The sequence below is a fragment of the Strongylocentrotus purpuratus genome, unplaced genomic scaffold, assembly GCF_000002235.5.
Source record: "Strongylocentrotus purpuratus isolate Spur 01 unplaced genomic scaffold, Spur_5.0 spur5_scaffold_9, whole genome shotgun sequence".
Classification (NCBI taxonomy): Eukaryota; Metazoa; Echinodermata; class Echinoidea; order Camarodonta; family Strongylocentrotidae; genus Strongylocentrotus; species Strongylocentrotus purpuratus.
Genome location: NW_022145615.1, coordinates 21829702 through 21851613, shown reverse-complemented (window position 1 = coordinate 21851613; position 21912 = coordinate 21829702). Strand labels below are relative to the sequence as shown.

At 37.8% G+C, this 21912-nt stretch overlaps 1 protein-coding gene across 1 annotated transcript; it reads right to left on the bottom strand.

Annotated features, from left to right (window-relative positions):
- Positions 1 to 16220, bottom strand: LOC577634 (scavenger receptor cysteine-rich domain-containing group B protein). The gene is made up of 6 exons (XM_030977059.1): positions 16104 to 16220; positions 12488 to 12802; positions 9765 to 10097; positions 8192 to 8524; positions 7285 to 7608; positions 1 to 405 (listed from the first exon to the last, which is right to left on the bottom strand). Exons 1-6 carry the CDS (start codon positions 16195 to 16197, stop codon positions 68 to 70), a joined length of 1737 nt encoding a protein of 578 aa, XP_030832919.1. The 5' UTR covers positions 16198 to 16220; the 3' UTR covers positions 1 to 67.
- Positions 16221 to 21912: the final 5692 nt, after the last annotated feature.

Genomic DNA, 21912 nt, shown 5'->3' with positions numbered 1-21912 from the left:
GGGGGGTGGGGGTGGGGGGTTGTTTTGGTTTTGGTCTAGTGTTGGTCTTGTTGGTGTGACTGGAGTATTAGTGTGTTGGTTGATTAGGCAGTGGCATACAGTTTAAGTTTGCATCGTGTGGGTATATACGCATAGTTTGTTGACACGCCACACCAGAGTTTCCATTCGATGCAGTGGCTGTTTGGATGTTGGTGCCCGCAGGGTGAGTACTCAGGGTATTGAGAGGAATCGCTGGTTCCGATGGCCTGGGTGTAACGGCCGTCTTCGATGTACTGCAGGTCCAACATACGGCTATGAAGGATAGCATGGTCAGCACGGACAAGCACACACCTACAGATGCCATGACGCTCACGACACGTGAAGATGTTTTCACCGCAGGCTGAGTTGGAGTCTGAGTTGGAGAATCTGCAAGACGAACAATAAAATAAGCAATTGGAGAAACTTCAAAAAAAAGTTCGTTATTGAAAGGATATCTTGCTATTCGTTCTTGTTTTGATGTATAGAATTGTACTCATGTTGTTTGAAAGGAAACAGAAGAGAGTTAAACTTTACATAGTTGTTCCATATTACGCATTATAAAATTTCTTAGACCTAACAGACAGATGCACGAACAGGACATAAAGGCAAATGTACAGCTGCCAGAACTATCACTCTGATCAAGAAGAGGGATGGTTAAATGGAGAAACGAAGAGGGGTTAAAAACTTAGAACTAACTTGTTACTTGTTACTTGTAGAGATAACCCCGATGGCAGCTATCATACAGCTAAACTAGGATGTCCGTGCAACGTGCTGGCATAGAGACAGTGCATGAAGTAATTCAAAACAGTGAATGATGTCTATTATTTACAATAAAACGGTGGACGTGCAAGTAAAAACCGAGACGTGGAGTCTACAGTAGCTTGGACCCAACAGGAGGAGGCAACGCTCTGATGATGGGTAGAGCAGCCTCCTGGAAGATGGTCACTGTTGGAGATATTACCGCAGCAGCTGATAGGTGGTTCCATGTCCAGATGGTGCGAGGATAGAAGGAGTACTTAAAGCTATCAATGGAAGCTGGGGGTACTGCATACTTCAGAGGGTGATCATTTCTGCCCAGATATGTAGCTGGATAATGTGAGTGGGAAAAGGCATGTTGAGTTGATGATGGCGCATCTTGTAAAACAAAGTGGACTGTGCAAGAAGCCTGCGGTTGTGAAGGGTATCCCATCCCAGTTTGTTGACAAGTGCTGTGACTGATGTTACTCTCCGGTAGTCTTGTTATACAAAACGGGCGGCAGCTCGCTGTACTTTCTCAAGACTTTGTATTGATGTCAGAGTCCGAGGGTTCCAAGCTTCACTGCCATACTCAAGTTGAGGACGAACAAGCATTGTGTAGGCTTTGGATTTGATGCTCTTGGTGCACGGTGATAGAGTTCTGCGTAGGAGGCCAAGGGTTCTATTGGCCTTCTGGGTGGTGAGTTTACATTGGGTGTTCCATTTAAGGTCATGGGTAATCGTGACACCAAGATACTTGTATTGTTTTACTCGAGGAATTGACTCATTTAGTAGGGTGTAGTCCACTGTGACGGGGTGCTTCTTGTTTGTGATTGATAATATAGCACACTTCTTGATGTTGAATCCAATCAGCCATTTAGTAGACCAGTCTGCAAGAACATGAAGATCTTCTTGCAGTATATGAGTGTCAGAGGGAGAGTCGATACGCCGGTAGATGACGCTGTCCTCTGCAAATAGACGCATTGTGGACTTGATGTTGAGTTTGATGTCATTGATGTACAGCAGGAAAAGTACAGGGCCGATGACAGAACCCTGCGGTACTCCTGAAGTAACAGGCATCCATGTTGAGCGAGCATCATTGACGACGACAGCTTGATGTCTATTCGCTAGGAGTGACATAGTCCAGCGGAGAGAGTCTCCCCTGATTCCGTAGTAATGTAGTTTGGATCTAAGGTGTGGATGTGGTACGCGATAAAACGCTTTTTGGAAGTCGAGAAAGACGATATCAGTTTGGCCTCTAGATTGAAGAGAGGATGACCAATCATCGGTAGCTGTGACAAGTTGTGTTGTTGTCGAAAGATTCTGTCTGAAACCATGCTGTTCATCAATGAGTATGTTGTTAGCTGTAAGATGTTTAGAAATGTGGCTCAGCATAATATGTTCCATCACCTTACTGCAGATACACGTCAGCGATATAGGTCTGTAGTTACCTGGGCAACATGTATCTCCTGCCTTCCCAATAAACAAAATCACGTGAAAATCACGTCAATATCAAGGTATCGACTTGAGGAGAGTTACGTTCTTCAAACACCGGACATTTACGTAAATGTGTTAATACGTTTATTGCACTAGGTCACTTAAAACACACGTACACTAAATCACGCAATTGTCACTGCAATATCACCATTATAATAACGTGATTATCCCTACCTTGGAGACCATGGTTTGGAAACCTAGTACTCCCGTGTTTTTTTGGTTATGAAATTACATCTTCATAAACGAAATTATCGCGTCACAAAAACACGTGAAGCGTTAGTGATTGTTTTCGTCAAAATATCTGCGTGAAATTCACGTGAATATTACGTCGAAGAGGAAATATATTACTGTAACCCGCGTTCAACCCGATAATTACGCAAATGTTACACAATAAATAAACCAAAATAATGACGTTCTCATCCCGTTTCTGAACATCGTGTTTTGGATCTTTCATAATAAGGCGCGCCGGAAGCAGTTTGGAATTAGAGGGGTGGGGGGGGGGGGGGGTGGTTGCAAACATCCCAGAGGAGAAAGCTAGTTGCAACTGGTCCAGTTGATGAACCAGTTAATGCCAACTGGTAACCCCGGAAATTGAAATGGGCTAAATGATCCAGTTGATCCAGACCAGTTAGAATTCAACTGGTCTAGCTGAGCCATTAGAACCATTTGGTAAAACTTCCAACCAGTTGAACGGCAACAACACTTCAATACTGGTACGTCTGTATTTCCAATGTAAAGGCATTGGTAATAAGTAGACTTACATAATTAATTAATCGAAATTTTTTCATATACTTGTATTTTATTGAAATTATTTTAGTTCTAGTTAATGTTTTCCTTATTCATGTTTAATTAAATGTAATTTATACGAAGTAGCGAAATGTCCTAATAACTGGTAATTTATATTTGTAGTATTTTCGAAATGAATTGCATATAACTAAATCATCAGTAATTAAGAAATATGCTGTAAATTCAGATAAACTGTTTAAAAAACATAGATCTGCACGCACCCCATATTCAATATGCAAATTAATTTGTGTCAGCTGGTTCAACTGGAAACATGCCAACAGTCAGCCAGCAGTCATCAACTGGTGCAACTGGAAATATGCACACAGACCGGTTATCAACTGGTGCAATGAAAAGATGCCAACAGTCAGTTATCAACTGGTGAAAATAGAAATATGCCAACAGACACGGGATTATCACCACGGAACTTAAATGGTAACTGTGAAACCATCAAGACACCCAAGAATAACTCATTTTTCACACCTGGAAATCACGGAATACCCAGCTTAGATTAATAATCCGTTTGAGTCACGAGATCATCACCGCGGAACTGCTGGCAACTTTGACTACCATTTACATAGGTGTTTTAAGACACCTAATAATTACTAATTTTTCACACCTAAATATCACGAATTCACAGCTTAGATTAGTAATCAGTTTTAGCAACGTGATCATCACCAATAAAGTTATGGTAACTTTGAAACCATTTAAAAAGGTGTTTTAAGACACCTAATAATTACTAATTTTTCACACCTAAAAGTCACTTATGCCCAGCTTAGATTAATAATCCGTTTGAGTCACGAGATCATCACCGCGGAACTGCTGGCAACTTTGACTACCATTTAAATAGGTGTTTTAAGACACCTAATAATTACTAATTTTTCACACCTAAATATCACGGATTCACAGCTTAGATTAGTAATCAGTTTTAGCTACGTGATCATAACCAAGAAAGTTATGGTAACTTTGAAACCATTTAAAGAGGTGTGTAAGACACCTCAGAATTACAAATTTAATATAACCAGAGATTCACGGACAGAACAATACGACGATTAGCCGGTGTAAGTAACGTGATTATGACCATCAATCTTGGATAACCTGTGAAACCAATCGATTAAGGTGCTTACAAGACCAAATAATTACTTATTTATCACCACCATCGGTTAACGGACAAAAAACTCGTTGCTTGGTCAAGTGGTTATTTGGTCATAAACACGTGATTTACAGAGGTACGTGGAATCACGTTACTCCAGTCGCGTGATAAATTGGTGGTTTTTAGGTTAGATGCAAACGTGAACAGGAGTACCTTTTTTGTTTAAATGAAAGCACGTGTCGATAACGTTTAAATTTAGTTCAAAAGGCACCATACTTTAAAATCACTTAAAATACACTCCCAAAAGAGGTTACTTTTTAGTGTTTTGTTTATTGGGTTATGAATAGGGGCTATAAGTGCACGTTTCCAGTCTAAAGGCACTTCTCCGGTATTGTAACTCTGTTGAAACAGAAATGACAATGCAGGGGCTATTTCGTGTGCTACCATCTTCAGAAGTCTTGGATGTATCTCATCTGGGCCACTGGCTTTGGATGGATTCAGTTGAAGCAGTTGCTTAACTACACCAGACCGGTGGATGTGGAGATGCCCTATGTAATTGTATAGGGAGGGCCGGTTTATGCAAACTTGATCCACGTTGCTCTTGGTGAAGGTAGAATAAAAGTAATTATTCAAACATTCAGCCTTGTCCTTGTTTGTGATATGGAGCTTGTTATCATTTCTCAAGGGTGGTATACCAAAGTTTTCAGATCGACGCTGTTTTACATATGACCAGAAAGCCTTGGGGTTCGCATATAGGCTCTCACCTATTATGTTGCAGACGTAATTGTGATGAGCTTGGCGGACACGTTTGGTCAGTTCGTTTCGAAGCTGCCTGTAGGCCTTCCAATTGGATGCACTAGGCTGACTTCGTGCCCTCTTCAACAAACGATCCCGCTTCCTCATTTGCTTTTTGAGGGAAATGGTGATCCATGGCAAGTTGGGTCTGGCTCTTGACATCTTGGATGGGATGAATTCATCCTTGCACTTGTTGATGAGTGATGTGATACAGGTCCAGTTTTCATCAACTGACTTCAGCTCTGGTGAAGATGATAGAAAATCCATTGAGAATTTCGCAACAGCCTTGCGGGGTTTCTGAAGATCAGCTTTGTGGAATTGGTAGATTTTTCTTGGCGGAATGCGGCAAGTTCTTGGATTCCCCGAGATCGAAAAAGCAACGATGTTATGGTCCGATATTCCTGGATGGACACAGACATCGGACACCAGTGTTGGATTTGACGCAAGAAGAAGATCAAGTGTATTCTCAGATACAGGGCGGGTTACTTCATTAACAAACTGGAGAAGAGAGTTCTCTAGCAGGATATCAAGGAGGAGTTGGTGGATGCTAGTGCGATTGCTGTTTTTAACAATGAATTCCTTCCAATTGATATCTGGTAGGTTAAAGTCCCCGCCGATTATAATAGTTGGATGATTGCGTCGGTGTCTAGACATCAATGTGGCAATTGAGTTGCGTAGTTCTTCGAGTCCTTGTTCTCGGCCAGAAGGAGGGCGGTAATAGCTTGCAATGAAGAGAGGCTTGGCATTTGTGAATTGAAGGTGACACCATACTAGCTCGCAGTCTGTGTCAAACTCTGGACAATTTGACACGATGAGGGAGTTGTAAACAGCTACAAAAACTCCTCCGCCATGTTCATTTCTGTCCTTTCGAAAAACATTGTAAGAGCTAGGAAAGACGCTATATGTCGGGCAGGTGCCGTCTAGCCTCGATTCACAACCAAGTATGATATCAGGTTTGTGGTGATCGATCAGAGCCTGAAAGTGGGACTGTTTCGTAAAACTCTTGAGGCCATTGCAGTAAATTATGACTGCTTTCAATGCCTTCCTTCTATTTTCCTTGGTGAAGAGAACTGTAGGGGTGGTGCCTTGTCAGTGGGAGTGGAGGCTTGAGGACCACTTGCAACATCAACCTCGCTTGCATCGTCATGGAGAGCTGAGTAGCGGTTAGGACTAGTGAAATCAGCATCCAGAAGGAAAGATGATAATTCTGCATTGATGCTGTTACACTTACAGCATATCCATGAAAAACTGCTAAGACGGGTGAGAACACTGTACGAAGAAGCCGAGATGCCTACACATGAGATGTGACACCAGGCATCACAATTGTCACACAATATTGCTTTATCATTGACAGAGACATCCGACTTGCAGATAGCGCATGTAGGAGTGTCCGGACCTGGGTTGGGCTCAACTTGCCCACTGAGAAGTAGTAAGATGGCCAGGTGGCTGGTGGAACGAATGTTGAGGACACATGAAGAGTTACTGCGCTTCTGCTGGAATCTGAGAAAAAAGCAGAGGCTGCGTACACCTGCATGACTAAAATCACGAGAGCTGAAGTTAGGCAATATCAGAAGATGTTCCTGCTGATCTGGAAATCGTGTAGCACCTTCTTCAATGACGTATGTCTTCACAAGCACGTGCATAGAAGACATAAGGACAAGTAAGCTGATGAAGAGGTGATGTTCCTGCATGATGTAGGAAGCTAGGTTTCAGAGACAAACAGCTCGATTTTGATGGACTATAGATTGGTGCAAATTTCGATAAAATGCTAGAGACTATAAAACAGGATAACAACTGAGAAAAAGCTGGTTTGGTCTCACTTGAATTGAGTTGAATTTGTGAATGTAGGTTTTACAAAGTCCAGCAAAAATAACTGGAAAATAACTGGAGATAAAACAACTGGATTGGTCTTACTTTATCTTGGATGGTTAAGAAATCTAGATGCTTGTAATAAAATATCCACAGATCATGATGAGTGATAATGAAAAGTTGACTAGAAGACTGGGTTGATGTGTGTGTAGTTGTTCCTAAGTCCAGCAAGAATCTCAATGCATGGGACCACACTGTAGAACTTATACTGGGCCCCCTAGACCAAGCTTGAAAACTGATGAAAATATCACTTGAAGTAGGGTGTTACATGAAGATCAAAATGATGATAGGGCGCGCATGACAAATAACTTAAAGATTATAGTAAAAAGTGAGATTTAATTTGGTAATGACAGGAGTACATGCACCACACTATGCCAACACTATGCACTAACATAGACAAAGAGCTTCATTCTCAAAGTCGATCAGAAAAATAAAAGATGTTATGGGAGAGATTATATGCCGGCATCTCTTTGAAGACTTTGCTCTGAACTTACCCTCACACTGTACTCCAGCATCTTCAGAATGTATACAGTTGTGGTCGCCCCATTCGCTTTTACTGCAATCAATCAACCTGGATTCAGATCCCGCACATCCGACGTTATCAAGGTATATCGGGTCAGATCCTTGTCCGTATATACCACCACTCCTGGCTACACCACCGTTGCCTGAGTATCCAAGCTGTCGACAAACTACACTCGCGTCAAGGTCATCCCAACTGTCATCACAGACTGTTCCCCATTGACCTTCATGGAAGATCTCAACCCTGCCTTCATCTGAACTGTACCCGTCAACCAGCCGGATTTCTCCCTCTATGTCATCTTTAAAAACAAAGGAAACGAAGGTATAAGAACTCTCGTATGAGGCTGTCCCGAAATATCCATTTTACCCGTAAGATTTGACTCTTCACTGCCAAAAAGGTTATATTAAGCTCGAACGTAGTCGTCGTATTTAGCCCGAGAGTACCCAGAACAAACCCCAAAGCCAGGTCGACATAATGCCATGTACCTCAATCACCAAACTTTGTCAGTAGAAATTAATAGGAATGAACATTAGTAAACACACACGGACACAAATTTCCTGGGTATTGCATGTCAGATTCCCCCTGGAAACTGGCATCAATTTTTCCTATTAGGCCCAAGGACCACATTTTGTCATGGGAAAAGTTGCGACTATGCATTAGAAAAGCATAATAACCGAAAACTATATCACGTTTTGCTTCCCGCCATATGGCTCTGGCTTAGGTTTAGATACATTTAGTGATTAAGTCAAAGAAGTAGTTTCCCATGAGGATATTTGGAGCTCTCGGCAACAGTTTTGAAGATATTTTCAAAGAATATTGGAGAAAAAAAACTCGTCTATACATTAAAAATGTACATAGAAAAACAAAAGCTCGCGACCTACCTCCACAGGAGATTCCAGCATCTTCAGAATGTCCGCAGTTGGTGTTGCCCCATCCGCGATTACTGCAATCAGTCAACCTGGATTCATGTCCCAAACAGCCGACATCATCAAGGTATATCGGGTCAGATCCTTGTCCGTATGTACCACCACTCCTGGCTACACCAATATTGCCCGAGTATCCAAGCTGTCGACAAACTACCCTCGCGTCAAGGTCATCCCAACTGTCATCACAGACTGTCCCCCATTGAAAATCATGGAAGATCTCAACCCTGCCTTTATAGGAGCTGAACCCATCATTTGCATCAACCAGCCGGATGTCTCCATCTATTTCATCTGTAAAAATAAATGGAACGAAGGTATAGGACTTCTACCGTGTGAGTCAAAAAAAAATATACACCCAGAAAATTGCTAATTTAAATTTTTTTTATCTATGAACAATACATTATTATACATCTCATGAAAGAGTGTTTCATCCCAAATCATTTGGTATCATTATTGTGTGGTATGTGTCCACGCTTGGATAAACAGGAGGCATTGTTTGCGAGAGTTCAAAAATCGACTTGCGCCAATTAGTGGTGCATACAGCATGTGTATTATGTTGGGATTCGCGGAGTGAGAGAATGAATTGAATGTCTCAAATGAAAACTGCATATGCTTTTTGCAGAAGCAAAGTCACACACACACAAACACGCGCGCACAAATGTTCTTTGATATTCTATATTTGATATGTGTGGCATGATTAATTTTGTTAGGGATGTTGGATCTGCAAAGGCCGAATTAATACCTAAACCCCAATTGTTTTATTCAAACATCACATAAGCAACTTTGCCGCAGGTCGATTTTTGCACTCTCGCAAACAATGCCTCCTGTTCATCCAAGCGTGACCACAAACCACATTTAATGATATTAAATGATTAAATTTACTGTTCATAGATGATTTTTAAAATAATTAGCAAATTTCTAGGTGTAAACTTTTTTTTTTGACTCACACTGTAGTAAAAGCTGTCACGGAATAGTCACCATATTTTACCCGTAAGATGTGATCCCTAATTGCCAAAAAGGTTATAAGCTCGACCGTAGTCGTCGGGTTTAGCCCAGACAGTCCCATTTCATGTACCTCAATCACCATTTTTGTTACTAGAAAGTAATATGAATGAGCATTACTAAACAAACACGCACCCACACACATAAACAAAAATCAGACAATATATTGGATGTCAGATTCCCCTCGAAACTGGTATCCAGTTTCTTTTTAGGCCCATAAACCACATTTGGCCATGAAAAGTTTGTGCATATACATTACAAAAACATAAAAGCTGAAAAATAAAAAACACTCTTGCTTCCTGCCATATGCCCTGGTTTAGGTTAAGATAGAATGTGCGATTAAGTCAAAGAAGAAATTTCCCATGAAGATATTTGAAGTTCCATGCAACAGTTTTGAAGATATTTTTAAAGAATACTGGAATAATAAGTTTGCCTATACATTGAAAAAACGTACATGGATATACAAACGTTGGTATTTTGTATCTACAAGGAAAGGTGCTGTAAATAAATATGATTGCTCGCGACCTACCTCCACAGAAAACTCCAGCATCTTCATAATGTCCGCAGTCGTGGTTGCCCCATCCGGGATTACTGCAATATCTCAACCTGGATTCATATCCCGAACAGCCGACATCATCAAGGTATATGGGGTCAGATCCTTGTCCGTATGTACCACCACTCCTGGCTACGCCAACATTGCCTGAGTATCCAAGCTGTCGACAAACTACACTCGCGTCAATGTCATCCCAACTGTCATCACAGACTGTCCCCCATTGGTAATCATGGAAGATCTCAACCCTGCCTTCATCTGAACTTAACCCACCATTTGCATCAACCAGCCTTATGTCTCCATCTATTTCATCTGTCAAAATAAATGAAACGAAGGTATAAGATTTGACCCCTCATTGCCAAAAATGTTGTAAGCTCGACCGTAATCGTCGGGCTTATGCCCGAGAGTCCCCCAAAATAAACCCCGAAGCCGGGACGATTTCCTGCCATTACCTGAATTACCAAACTTTGTCAGTAGAAAGTAATAGGAATTTACATTACTAAACACACAAACACACAAAAACAGACAACATTTTTTCGGTAAGGGATGTCCGATGTCCCCTATAATCAGGTATCGATTTTTTTCTTTTTAGGCCCAAAGACCACATTTTGTCATGAGAAAAGTTTCGACCATACATTACAAATACATAAGAACTGAAAAATCAATCACGCGTTGCTGCCCTCAAATTAATGTTCTGGATTAGGTTAAGATAGGCTAAGTCCACTCCAAAAAAAGAATTGCTTTTGGTAGATGCAGAAAAACAAGAGAAATAGAGCCAGCAAATTGAGTAAAATCGGATAACTAATAAGGAAATTATGAATTTTTGAAAAAGGATGAAAAAATATGGAAAAATTGAAATCAATACACAAATTGCCAAACAAATTGCCAATTTGGTTATTAGTTTGTGACGTCACTGCCTCACTATTTATCGATTGCTTATTTTTGTCCCATTAATTTCCCTTTTTATCCCCCAAAACTGGATTTTCTCATGCCTTTGCCCAGGTTATATGATTTGTATGATATTGCGAGCATGACATTTGACAACATATTCTATGAACTTTGAAGAACTGATACTAGTTTCTGAATATTGTAAATTCATAATCATTAATTTTCATATATTAAATAGTTTATAAAAATTCACATTTTTCATGATTTAACTGAACAAAATAACTCTATATTTAGCGTATCCACACAAACACATACCACTTTCAATTTAACTTGGATGCTGGTGTGAGGAAATAAATTTATTAAGGGGAAAATGGAAAATTGATATTATGAATATAAAGAAAACAATTAGTGGATAATGAGGCAATGACGTCACAGACTCATGAGTGAGTTGCAAAATTGTTATGTGATTTTCAAACTTTTTCATGTCATTAATAACTCATAATTTTCTGATTAGTTATCCGATTTTGCTCATTTTTTTTATTGGCTTGTCTGATTTGTCTGCGTCTATCGAAAATTAGTTATTTTGGGAGCGGACTGGCCCTTTAAGTTGAAGAAGAAGCCCCCCCCCCCCATGAAGATATTTGGAGCTCTAGCTCTCTGCATCAGTTTTGAAGATATTTACAAAAAATATTAATATAAAAAGTTCACCTATACATTCGAAAAATGTACATTTATTTTCAAGGTTTTTTTTTTTGCATCTACAAGAAAAGGCGCTGTTTAAGGTACTATGTTCCATTTGCAGGCCCAAAAATGAGAAGGTTATATTCCAACGGCATTTGAAAGATATTACTAATTTAGAACTTCCCCCCCCCCAAAAAAAAAGGGGGCTTGAATATGTCTTTAAGTGGGAAAATAACGACTATTAGTTTTCGAATCGACTTAAGAGCCATAGAGCCAGTAAGTATTAGTCTGATTTTCAGACCATTGTACCGAATAGTCGTACGTTTTATGCTGCGCAAAGATTCAATCAGTTTCATTTTTGCCATTACAAAAAGTGGGTTATTGATGTAGACAAATGGTCATGTACCCTTTACAGCTCATTTTATGTATGTCATTACCAAAGAAGAAAAAAGCCAGTCAGTCACTCAATAGTGTATGACAATGAAGTCTAGCAAGTAAACGGGTTTCCTTGCATTATTTGGATATTAGGACACTGCTAACGTTTACATTTCACAGATAGGACATTCATGACATATTCATAATTCATAGAAAATTCTACAGAGTTTGATGTTGGCTGCAAAAGGGACTTCGTATATTTAAAGCCTATCTGCACTAGTTAAGCCAGGAGGAATTAGACTTCCCTAGCTGCATGGTCACTGACAGGTGCTTATCTCATCAAATCAGCTCTCAATTAAAATAAGAAAAAGGGGATCATTGGGGACTAACGGGTACCGCTTAGGCATTGTTTGCTATATAGAGGGCGTTGAAGTACCTACAAGGTGTCAGAGCCATCTATCCACAGAGTTTGTCCAACCCGGTTCGAGTTGGTTACAATTTGGCGACTACTGCTTTGTACGGCGAGCACAAAACAAAAGAATATACGCCATTAGTTTGAACATATTTGTGGCTTACACCAAGTAAACTATTGAAATTTCTCCCAGGAAGCATTACATTTATTTAAAAAATAAAAATAAAAATAAATAAATATACGCCATGTTGTTAACCAGTGAAACCAAGTTGGCCAACCTCGCCTAATCAATGGTACTGCAAGTAGTGCAGTCCTGCTTTAATAAATATGAGTGCTCGCGACCTACCTCCACAGTAAACTCCAGCATCTTCATCATGACCGCAGTAATAGGTGCCCCAACTGGTAATACCACAATCGGTCAACCTGGATTCATATCCCGAACAGGCGACATAATACAGGTATACCGGGTCAGATCCTTCTCCGTATGTACCACCACTCCTGGCTTCACCAACATTGCCTGAGTATCCAAGCTGTCGACAAACTACCCTCGCGTCAAGGTCATCCCACAAGTCATCACATACTGTCCCCCACTGGCCATCATGGTAAATCTCAACCCGACCTTGGTTTGCAGTGGGACCGTCAACAAGGCGGACCTCTCCCTCTGTTCCAGCATTCAAAAGAAAAAAAAAAACGGGTGTTTAGCCTTATATGGTTATCTGACTATCTGGATGCTTATTACATATCTACACCGCTTAGCAAAACCTAAATCAAACCGACTGGCGATTCGTCAAAATTTCGACCATTTAAGGTGATTGTGATTTTTTATTTTATTTATGACAACCTCGTAGTTGACGGCCTGTTTTAGTCTGTTCCCCAACATTTACTACCAATCAATCCTAGGAGCATTAAAATCCCTTTTTACGTAATGAAATAATATATCAATGAAAGATAAGATTCGATCTGGTTTGTATTTTGACCTGATAATTTTAACACGGGCGCAATTCTGGAATCAGCCCCGGGCGTTATGTGAAGGGGGTAACATCACCACCCTCCCCCTTAGTTTGGACGGATGGCAAGTCTGTCCTTTGGTCCCTTCACATAATCCGTCCATAATGTTCAGAAAGCAAGTACCTTTATGTCACGCAGTGCAAGCCGCGAACCTTGACGTGGTTATTCCGGTAAAGCCCATAAATGTATAAATCCACCGCATAAATAACAACAATTATAAAAATATTGCACACGCAAATGTCAAAACATCCACAAATATAAAAACATTTCGCCCACATGTTAAACAAATTTTAATAACCATGAAATGCAAAAACATGTTTCTTACAAACTGTAAAATGTGTACATTGTCACCACATATGGCGTAGCATGGCAACGGCAATGGTAAAATTACATAATTACAACTCATAATCATAATGACGTACACGCTACTAATACTGATCGAAACGATCCTTTCACTATCTGATCATTGGAAGGTCATTACAGTGCCATTCCAAATATTACACTCTAAGCGTTTACGAAATGCATCACGGTAATTTATTCCTCGTTGTTTAGAATGTAATTAATTAGCATTAGGAAACCCCTTCTCTCTCTCTCTCTCTCTCTCTCTCTCTATGTCACAGTGCTCGAATACTATACAGCATTATCGCTCCCGCTGAGAACCCCATTGTTATATTTCCAATCAGCTACAGTATTGCCATAATAACTATGTTTCTCAGGGATGATCTTACATACTTAATTTAGAAGTTGATAATGGTAATGAGTTTTCTCCTAAAGTTGCCGTGACTTAAATTCATTATTGCATCTTTGTGTTTTCTCTTTCTATTGTATTCCATCACTGTGCTAACCTACCTGGGGGAGGCTGCTATTTACCAAGTATATTTTTGTTGTAATGATTCGATTGTTTCTATGAGGTATACATGGTATATACAGTGCGTCCCCAAAAAACGAAACCGAGAATTATCGGTGTTTTATCGTAATTTAATCACAATTTTAATTAAAAAATGACACATATTTGGAAAGCTAGATCCTCCTCTTTCATTTGATGCAACTCATATAATACATATTTCAAGCATGAGTGATTAAAATGAATTTGAAGAGAGGAAACCAAAAAATCATTTGGCGGACGGTATCTGAATTTCAAGGAGAAAATTACATTTCCAGAAAGTTGAGTTCCTGCCCTTTCATATGACACCTCAATCAGGAAAAATGAGCAAGGAATGACGTTTTCATTGGGTGCCTGCCGTAGCAACAAACAGAGTTGACAAAAGACTTAACTCCATTTCGTTGACAATCAGCCGTAGACAAAAGACTTCATCCTATGTACATTATATAGGTTTAATTCATCTGAATGCAGATATTTGTTTAATCAAAATTCTCCTATGGTGGAGTTATCTTCATAATTATTATGTCGTCACTTCTACCTCGCGATAAACATTCCATTTCATTCTTGTTATGGGGCAGGAAACAAACACAATCTACCAGACACAATTCAATTTTATGTCTCATCCCTCGGATCGTTTTTTTTTTAAAGAAGGAACTGATTTGCTGCTCGAAACCAAATATGTTAGGTTTAAATATACTATTTAGCCCTTTTAAAGGCCCATTGCACTACTTGTAGCTACTTGCGCCCTCTATATAACAAACAATGCCTAATCGGTGACCATTGGTCCCCCATGGTCCTCTTTTTCTTATGTTAACTGAGAGCTGAGTTGATGAGATAAGCACATGTCCAGTGACCTTGCAGGGCAGTCTAATCCCTCCTGTAAACTACGGCAGATAAGCTTTAAGCAGATATTTAAAAAATCAGCTCAAAAGGTAGTGATAAATCCAGAATGTATGTAATAATTCGCAATTACTCGCCTCATCTCGCACATTAGATAATTATATTCGCATCACAATACACATATAAAGTCATACCAGTCGGGTTGATGACACATTTTTTCTTTCCATTAGCAAATGCTGGTTAATGTTTCTCAGAACATCTATTTACGTTGTCTTTTTCATATTGACACACTTTAACAATTATTGTAGATTCAGCTTCTTTCTCGGCCATGTACAAATATTTGAGCAGAAATTTTCTCTCAACATTGCGAGTTCCTTCATGGCTGAACATATTTCTTGTTTAGATATTGGAACTTGCTATATTTCATCAAAACTCTGTCGGCCGGGTCACTGAAATGCATCACTTTGGACAGCAATTTTCCAACTACTACACGTGATTGTAAATTTTCCAAAGGTTGTTGGAGAAGTTTGAATCATACTCGATTATACATCATAACATATTCATGGAATTGAATTATTATTATTATTATTATTATTATTATTATTTTTTTTTTTTTGGGGGGGGGGGGGGGGGGTCGTTTTCGCTGTTGTTCTTGGTTTAATTTTGTATCAAATTTTGATATCGAGTCCTTTTAAAGTATTCAATTCTGTACGAGGCAATGATTCAGAATTAACATGATTAATGTGTTATTCTTCGAAAACAACCAATGATATTTGGATTTATGTAGAATCACATAAATGTTTTAGGGAATACGATCAATAAATTATAGATATAAATGATTTCATTCACCTGTTATGAATAATTATATTTTAATAGTCAAAATGCAAATTGCATACATTAATATTGTTGCTAGCCTCCAAGGCAGGACAAAGTTTATGGCTTGTCCTACCCAGCACCACGTAATGTATGCAATTCGCATTCTGAATATTGAAATACAATTATTCGAAACAAGATTGAAATAATTTGTAACGAGGCACTTAACAAAGATTTTGTGCAATAAATTTGATTACATGACGAAAATTGCGTTTTAAATGTTGTAGTTGGTAACCAATGGTTTGGTAACCATGACGTCAACTCCTGGTTGCCAGAGAAAAATGCATGAACTGAAATTAATCAGCCAACAGGTATATATTCACCACCCCTCAATCTAAGACATTGAATTGAGACTTACCGCATCGTATGAAGTTTGGAAAGAACAAAACGAAGAAACACGACATCCATAGTTTTCCACTCCACACCAGTTTCCCAAGAGCAGGTGACGCCATATTTCACGTCCAATACCAATGGCGCATCTGGTTAATATGTATTCGTGAACGGCCTTATGAAATATAAATGAACCGCTGTAAACGTGCACGCGTACAATACAAAAAGAGGGTACCATTGAATAGAAAAGAGGGAGAGGGAGTATGACTATGATTCACGTTCTCACTGCTTTTTTCCTCGCCCTCTCTCTCTCTCTCTCTATATATATATCTCAACGTCTCTCTCTGTTTCTTTATCTTTTTTTCTCTCTCTGTTTCTGTATCTTTTTTTTTCTCGCTCCCCCCTCTCTCTCTCTCTTACATATTTTACATTTTTTCTGTGACGTCATATCAACTCAAAAATATTCCTGCTTTTAATTAAGAAATTATTGCTCTATCTGAAAATAAATTCCTGTGACGTCATATCAACTCAAAAATATTCCTGTTTTTAATTAAGAAATTATTGCTCTATCTGAAAATAAATTTTTAGGCAATTAAGCTAGGAGGTTCATGGTAACCAAAGTTACCTTAGGAGCAATTATTCTTCATACCTGAAAAAGAAATAATTAGGCATAATAATCCAGCCAAGATCACCATACCAATGTTAACATTTCCATTTCATCTCCGCCTTGACTGTTGCGTAAAGAAGAGACATAACTTTAGCCGTGAAAATGTCGCTTCATTAAAAAAAAAAACGTCAGCAACGTTCGCATTTTTTGAGTTTTCCCGGCAGAATGATATTCCACTCCATTATGATGGTTTATCACTTGTTACAAAATGCAACAGTACGTTTAATTATTGTATGAGATTACTTTTCCATAAAAAATCATATAAATAGATGATGAGGGCGATTAACTGAATACTGCGGTATAAAAAAATTTAATTATCTGCATATCAATATTTAATTGCATTAAAATTTTAAGGTACTACATTGATATAATTAGCTTATTTTATGAGTGCAGTTTTTATCTCTGATTTTTATGAAGTGAATGAACAAGGCTATCGACTAGGGGGTCTGTGTAGGATGTGGTCATATCCAATCATTTATAACAAGCCCCTTTTCGTAATAGTGGTTACCTCCCCTCGAAAAAAAAAATCTAGCTACCTGTAGGGGCGAACGGGGAAAATGGGACACGGAACAATTGGGCCACCCCATCTAACTCGAAAGATTTGTATAAATGTTTAAATTTCTACAAAAGGTCTTAAATATCTATGTTCACAAAAGCATTTACAGCTATACCACGATCTTGCTCGTAGATTTTATTATCACTTTTTTTTTGACGATTCTTTTTCCTCCTGTTTTCGAAATTCACTGTCAAAGGTCTTACCAGTAAACAACTTAGCTGTTTTAGAAGATCTGAATACAGTTAGATGTTTGATACAACAAATTGATTAACTTTTTTAATGACAACTTTAAAATCATATGTTGGGGGTACTTCGTTTTTTTCCCCTATTTGGTGTGAAATGGGACACTTTGTCCCATTTAATCCAAGCTACATTTTGTGTCCCCCTTCTCCCCGTTCAACAGCTCTTTTTGAATGATTAATTGCATACACAAAATAAGCATGTAGGGAGTGTGTTTTATGGATCAATATATAGCCCACTGTCGATATTACATACCATATGAAAACGGAGAGGATACAATAACTATTCAAGAAATTATAAAGTAAAAAGTCCCGCATCATGATCATGTCCCACTGAAATATAAAATCCATATAGCTTATTATGAGTATTACATACCATATGAAAATGGAGAGGATAAAATAACTACTCCAGAAGTTATAAAGTAAAAAGTCCCGCGTCATGATCATGTCCCACTGAAATATAAAATCCATACCTACGTGTAGCTGTGCATACCCCATTGGTGTACCCATAAATTGATAAAAGAGATTCAATGTTTTTGGTAAACCTCTTTATTGCACCCCATGCCTCCGATATACGGATTTGGAGGAGAGTAAACGAGAAATGGGAAGGAGAGCTATAACGATTTCATTGTTTACTCAATCAGTAAATTTGGCGGACATGTAGAGGGCCGATGAGGGGGGGGGGGGGGACGGGGAGGGTTTCACATCATCAACTTTGAAAACTGTCCCAACTCTATGCCCCACTCGATCGACTGCCCCCATTCGGATAATAAAATACGTCTAGGCTTTTGTGTCCAGTGATAGTTTGCAGATACAAACCTTATTTAGTCGTTATACACATGTAGCGTATAAATATTCCACTTGGTAAATGATGAGTAAATAAACATATATTGTGTATTTATAAAAAATATTATTGAATATAATTTAGCGTTAATTGAAGGTAAAGAAGAATTGAAGATAAATAAGCCTATTTATGCATTTTATTATTCCTGCTTTCTTTTTGCAGAGTTTAGAGTTGGTACTTGCAGAATACATTCCAAGCAAGTGATAATGCAGCGCATGTATTTGGCATTAAATTGTTTGTATTGCATGGATAATTTCATCTGCAACTAAAGCGGAATTAGAAAGAGTTAGCTCTCGATCATGTCACTGTCTCCTGGTCTTAGTTAACGACTTAATCCATATCACTTTGAAAACTATTATTTAACCTACAATCATGATAATAAAACCCTTTGACTATATATTTATTATTTAATTTAAAAAAAAATTGTTTTGATTTAGCGTAATTTTACATTTGGTCTTAAATTTCCTATCACAGTCGTCAGAGTTATAGTGGGCATGTTTAAAAGTGAATTTCGATGTATTTAAGAATTTCTCCGTTTTCCCCAATGGTAATCGTATGTTCAGTAGACCTATACAGTGAAAATATTTTCTGAATGTTGTATTTCATTATATCTGCATGAATTTTTTCTAAGAAATTTTGGATAAACCGGAGTCTATACAGTCAAATTGCACTAAAGGTATTAACAATATAATTTGACGTTATGGTGAGCACTGGCTAATTTCGAAAAACTCGCGAATTTTTTTTTTCTCAAAAAAAAATTGCTTCAGCCTTTGATTGGATCATTGTGCAAATCAGGCAGTTATTGCATAAGTTATGTTATCTCTCATTAATTGATTTGAACTATCATTTGATCTTAAAACATATATACCTAGCTGTACATACCCCCGTGGCGTAACCAAATAATGATAAAAGAGAGGGACGGAATCCTCCCAAGACAGCCAGTGTATCAATGGCCCTTCAAAGAGGATCCACACCAGCTTCACTGTCAACTCACCATCAACACCTCCATCATTGCAGGTGATGTCTTTCCAGCACGGATCATCTGCATCAATACCCATTTTTGTTTTAATAGGACCGGAAGAGATCCTTACGTTTACATGTTTTCTTCTTTGAATTCATGATTCATCTTCGGTGAATTAGAAATTTAGGGAATTTTCAAAGAAAACACATTTATAGAAAAAAAGATAATGCTTTGTTTTCTTCAATTAAACATGGGTGCTGTGAAAGATATCGGCATGCCTTACACAGTATCACTGCATGTGTTCAACATGATTCAGACAGCAACAGATGGAAGAGATGTGGCAAACAAAGAAAACAAAGTATTGGTTTAAAAAAAGAGATTTCATCTTTCTTTTAAGAAAATTGTACATTTTGTGTACATTACTAATTGTCAAAATTCTAAAACCAAAAATCACAAGTCAGAGCAAAAAATGTATCAATCTGCAATGTTATGTGCGTGTGCGCCACGCGCGAGTGTGGGCGCGTGCGTGTATGTGTGTGTGTGCGTGTGAGGGGGGGGGGGTAGTGAAGCACGACTGGAGATGTAAGGTCAAAGATCATCTGAACTAAAGCCCTTTTATTCTTGCCTCCTCACTTAAAACGTTATATTTCATTGTTTGAAGAAGACAAAAATATAGTACACTAAACTAGCCAGTTTTTCATTTAATGACGTTTCTTCAGCCAAGTGAGTTGAATGGGAAAGATTGTTTTGGTGGACTTTTTAGTCCGATTGATTTATATCAAATATTATAGTGGACTAACTTTTTATTATTTGTCTTGTCGCTCGTTAATCAAATTGGATTCAGTCATAAGGAGATAAAACATTTGCTTACTATTCAAATAACAACAATCCACACGTCTAATTTTTACAAAAGACAGTTTAGAATATAAATATTATAGACCCGTGAATTTGAAAATCATTAACAGGCACCTGTAAACGTTTTATTTGTTGTACAATGAGAAAATAGCAAAAAGAAAAATATTTATTTATTATTATACACATCAATTCGATACATCGAAATAACACAATTTATCATCGTTGGAAGACCTGATACATGTTTTGTTTGTTTCACATCCAGTTTCATAGTATTAGATCAGTATATAGGTCTGTCCTTTGTATTACCCCCCTAAGTCAATCTTAACATTCATGGGGAAATTTGAAACACAGGCATGGAAGAATTTACATTCATCAGTTGCAGATAGATGGACTGCATATGATGCATTGAAAAATTAATCCATGAAGACCTATTGATTATAACAGTAGTTATAACAGAAACCCGCTCCCAAGGGAGTCATTCAACCACTAGCTTGGAGTAGATTCCAGTATAATTTTGGAGTGGATTTAACTCCAAAACGAAGTGATCCTTGATAAGACTCCTAAGAGAGTGGATTTCCTCTCCTCTACATGAAGAGAATATGAACAAATCCATAATTAAATATAATGATAGGGGTACTTACACTCTCGTATTAAAAAGCAAATTCAAGTGTTCTGTCAAATTTTTCTGGAAATTGCTATTGAATCACAAATTTCGAAGGGGTTATCATTATGTTATTATAATTATTATTGGTATTGTTATTATTATCATTACTAGTAGTAGTAGTACCATCATTTTCATTATCATGATTATTATCATGATTATCATGATTGTTATTAACATAATCATTATTATTATTAGTAGTAGTAGCAGTAGCATCACCCTTAGGAAGAACTTAGCCAGGTAATAAATGGCTCTAAATAGAGCAATCAAACCAATTTCTTTTTAGAAAATTTAATATTTGTTTATGTTAATATTTATATATGTACATATGCTTTTGATACGGCAAAAATATAACAAACCAAAACAATCATTATCTTTGTAATTATTACTACCATTATTATTACTATAATTAGGCCTACTTTCATTATCGTCATTACTATTAAAAGATTTGTTGTTACTATTTTATCACCGTCGTCATCATCATCAATATGCCTTTAATTAACAAAAAAACTTTACCAATGATAACATACAGTTTCCCTTACAGTTTTTTCAATTACAAGTATGCCTTAATTGCATTATAAAACACTGATTATTAACCATTCAACAATAAAACTTCACGACAACACATTTAAAAGTTATGACATTTAGTACTTATTTCCTTGATATACATAAACATAATGAAAAGCTCACCGTAAATATTGTGTATTCACAATATTATACTCTAATGTATTCAAACCAATTATTGCGCATTTTTAAAACGTTTTTCTACGTTAAAACTTTTCAAGCACATCAACAAAAGTAATATGTTGTAAGAAAAATCAGCGCAAAAGCAGGTAATAAAAAACATCACACACGAAAAACATGTATGGATGTGCTAAGGTAGTGTATGTGTATCATCTGAATATATACGAGTATCTTCATAATGATATCATTTTGCCAATATTTCAAGGTTTTTCAAGCTTTCAAATTTTCGTAGACGCAAATTTGTTATAATATCACAGCACGAGATATTTATTTATCTCCAAACGCTTTAAAACCAAGAGAATACGCTTTG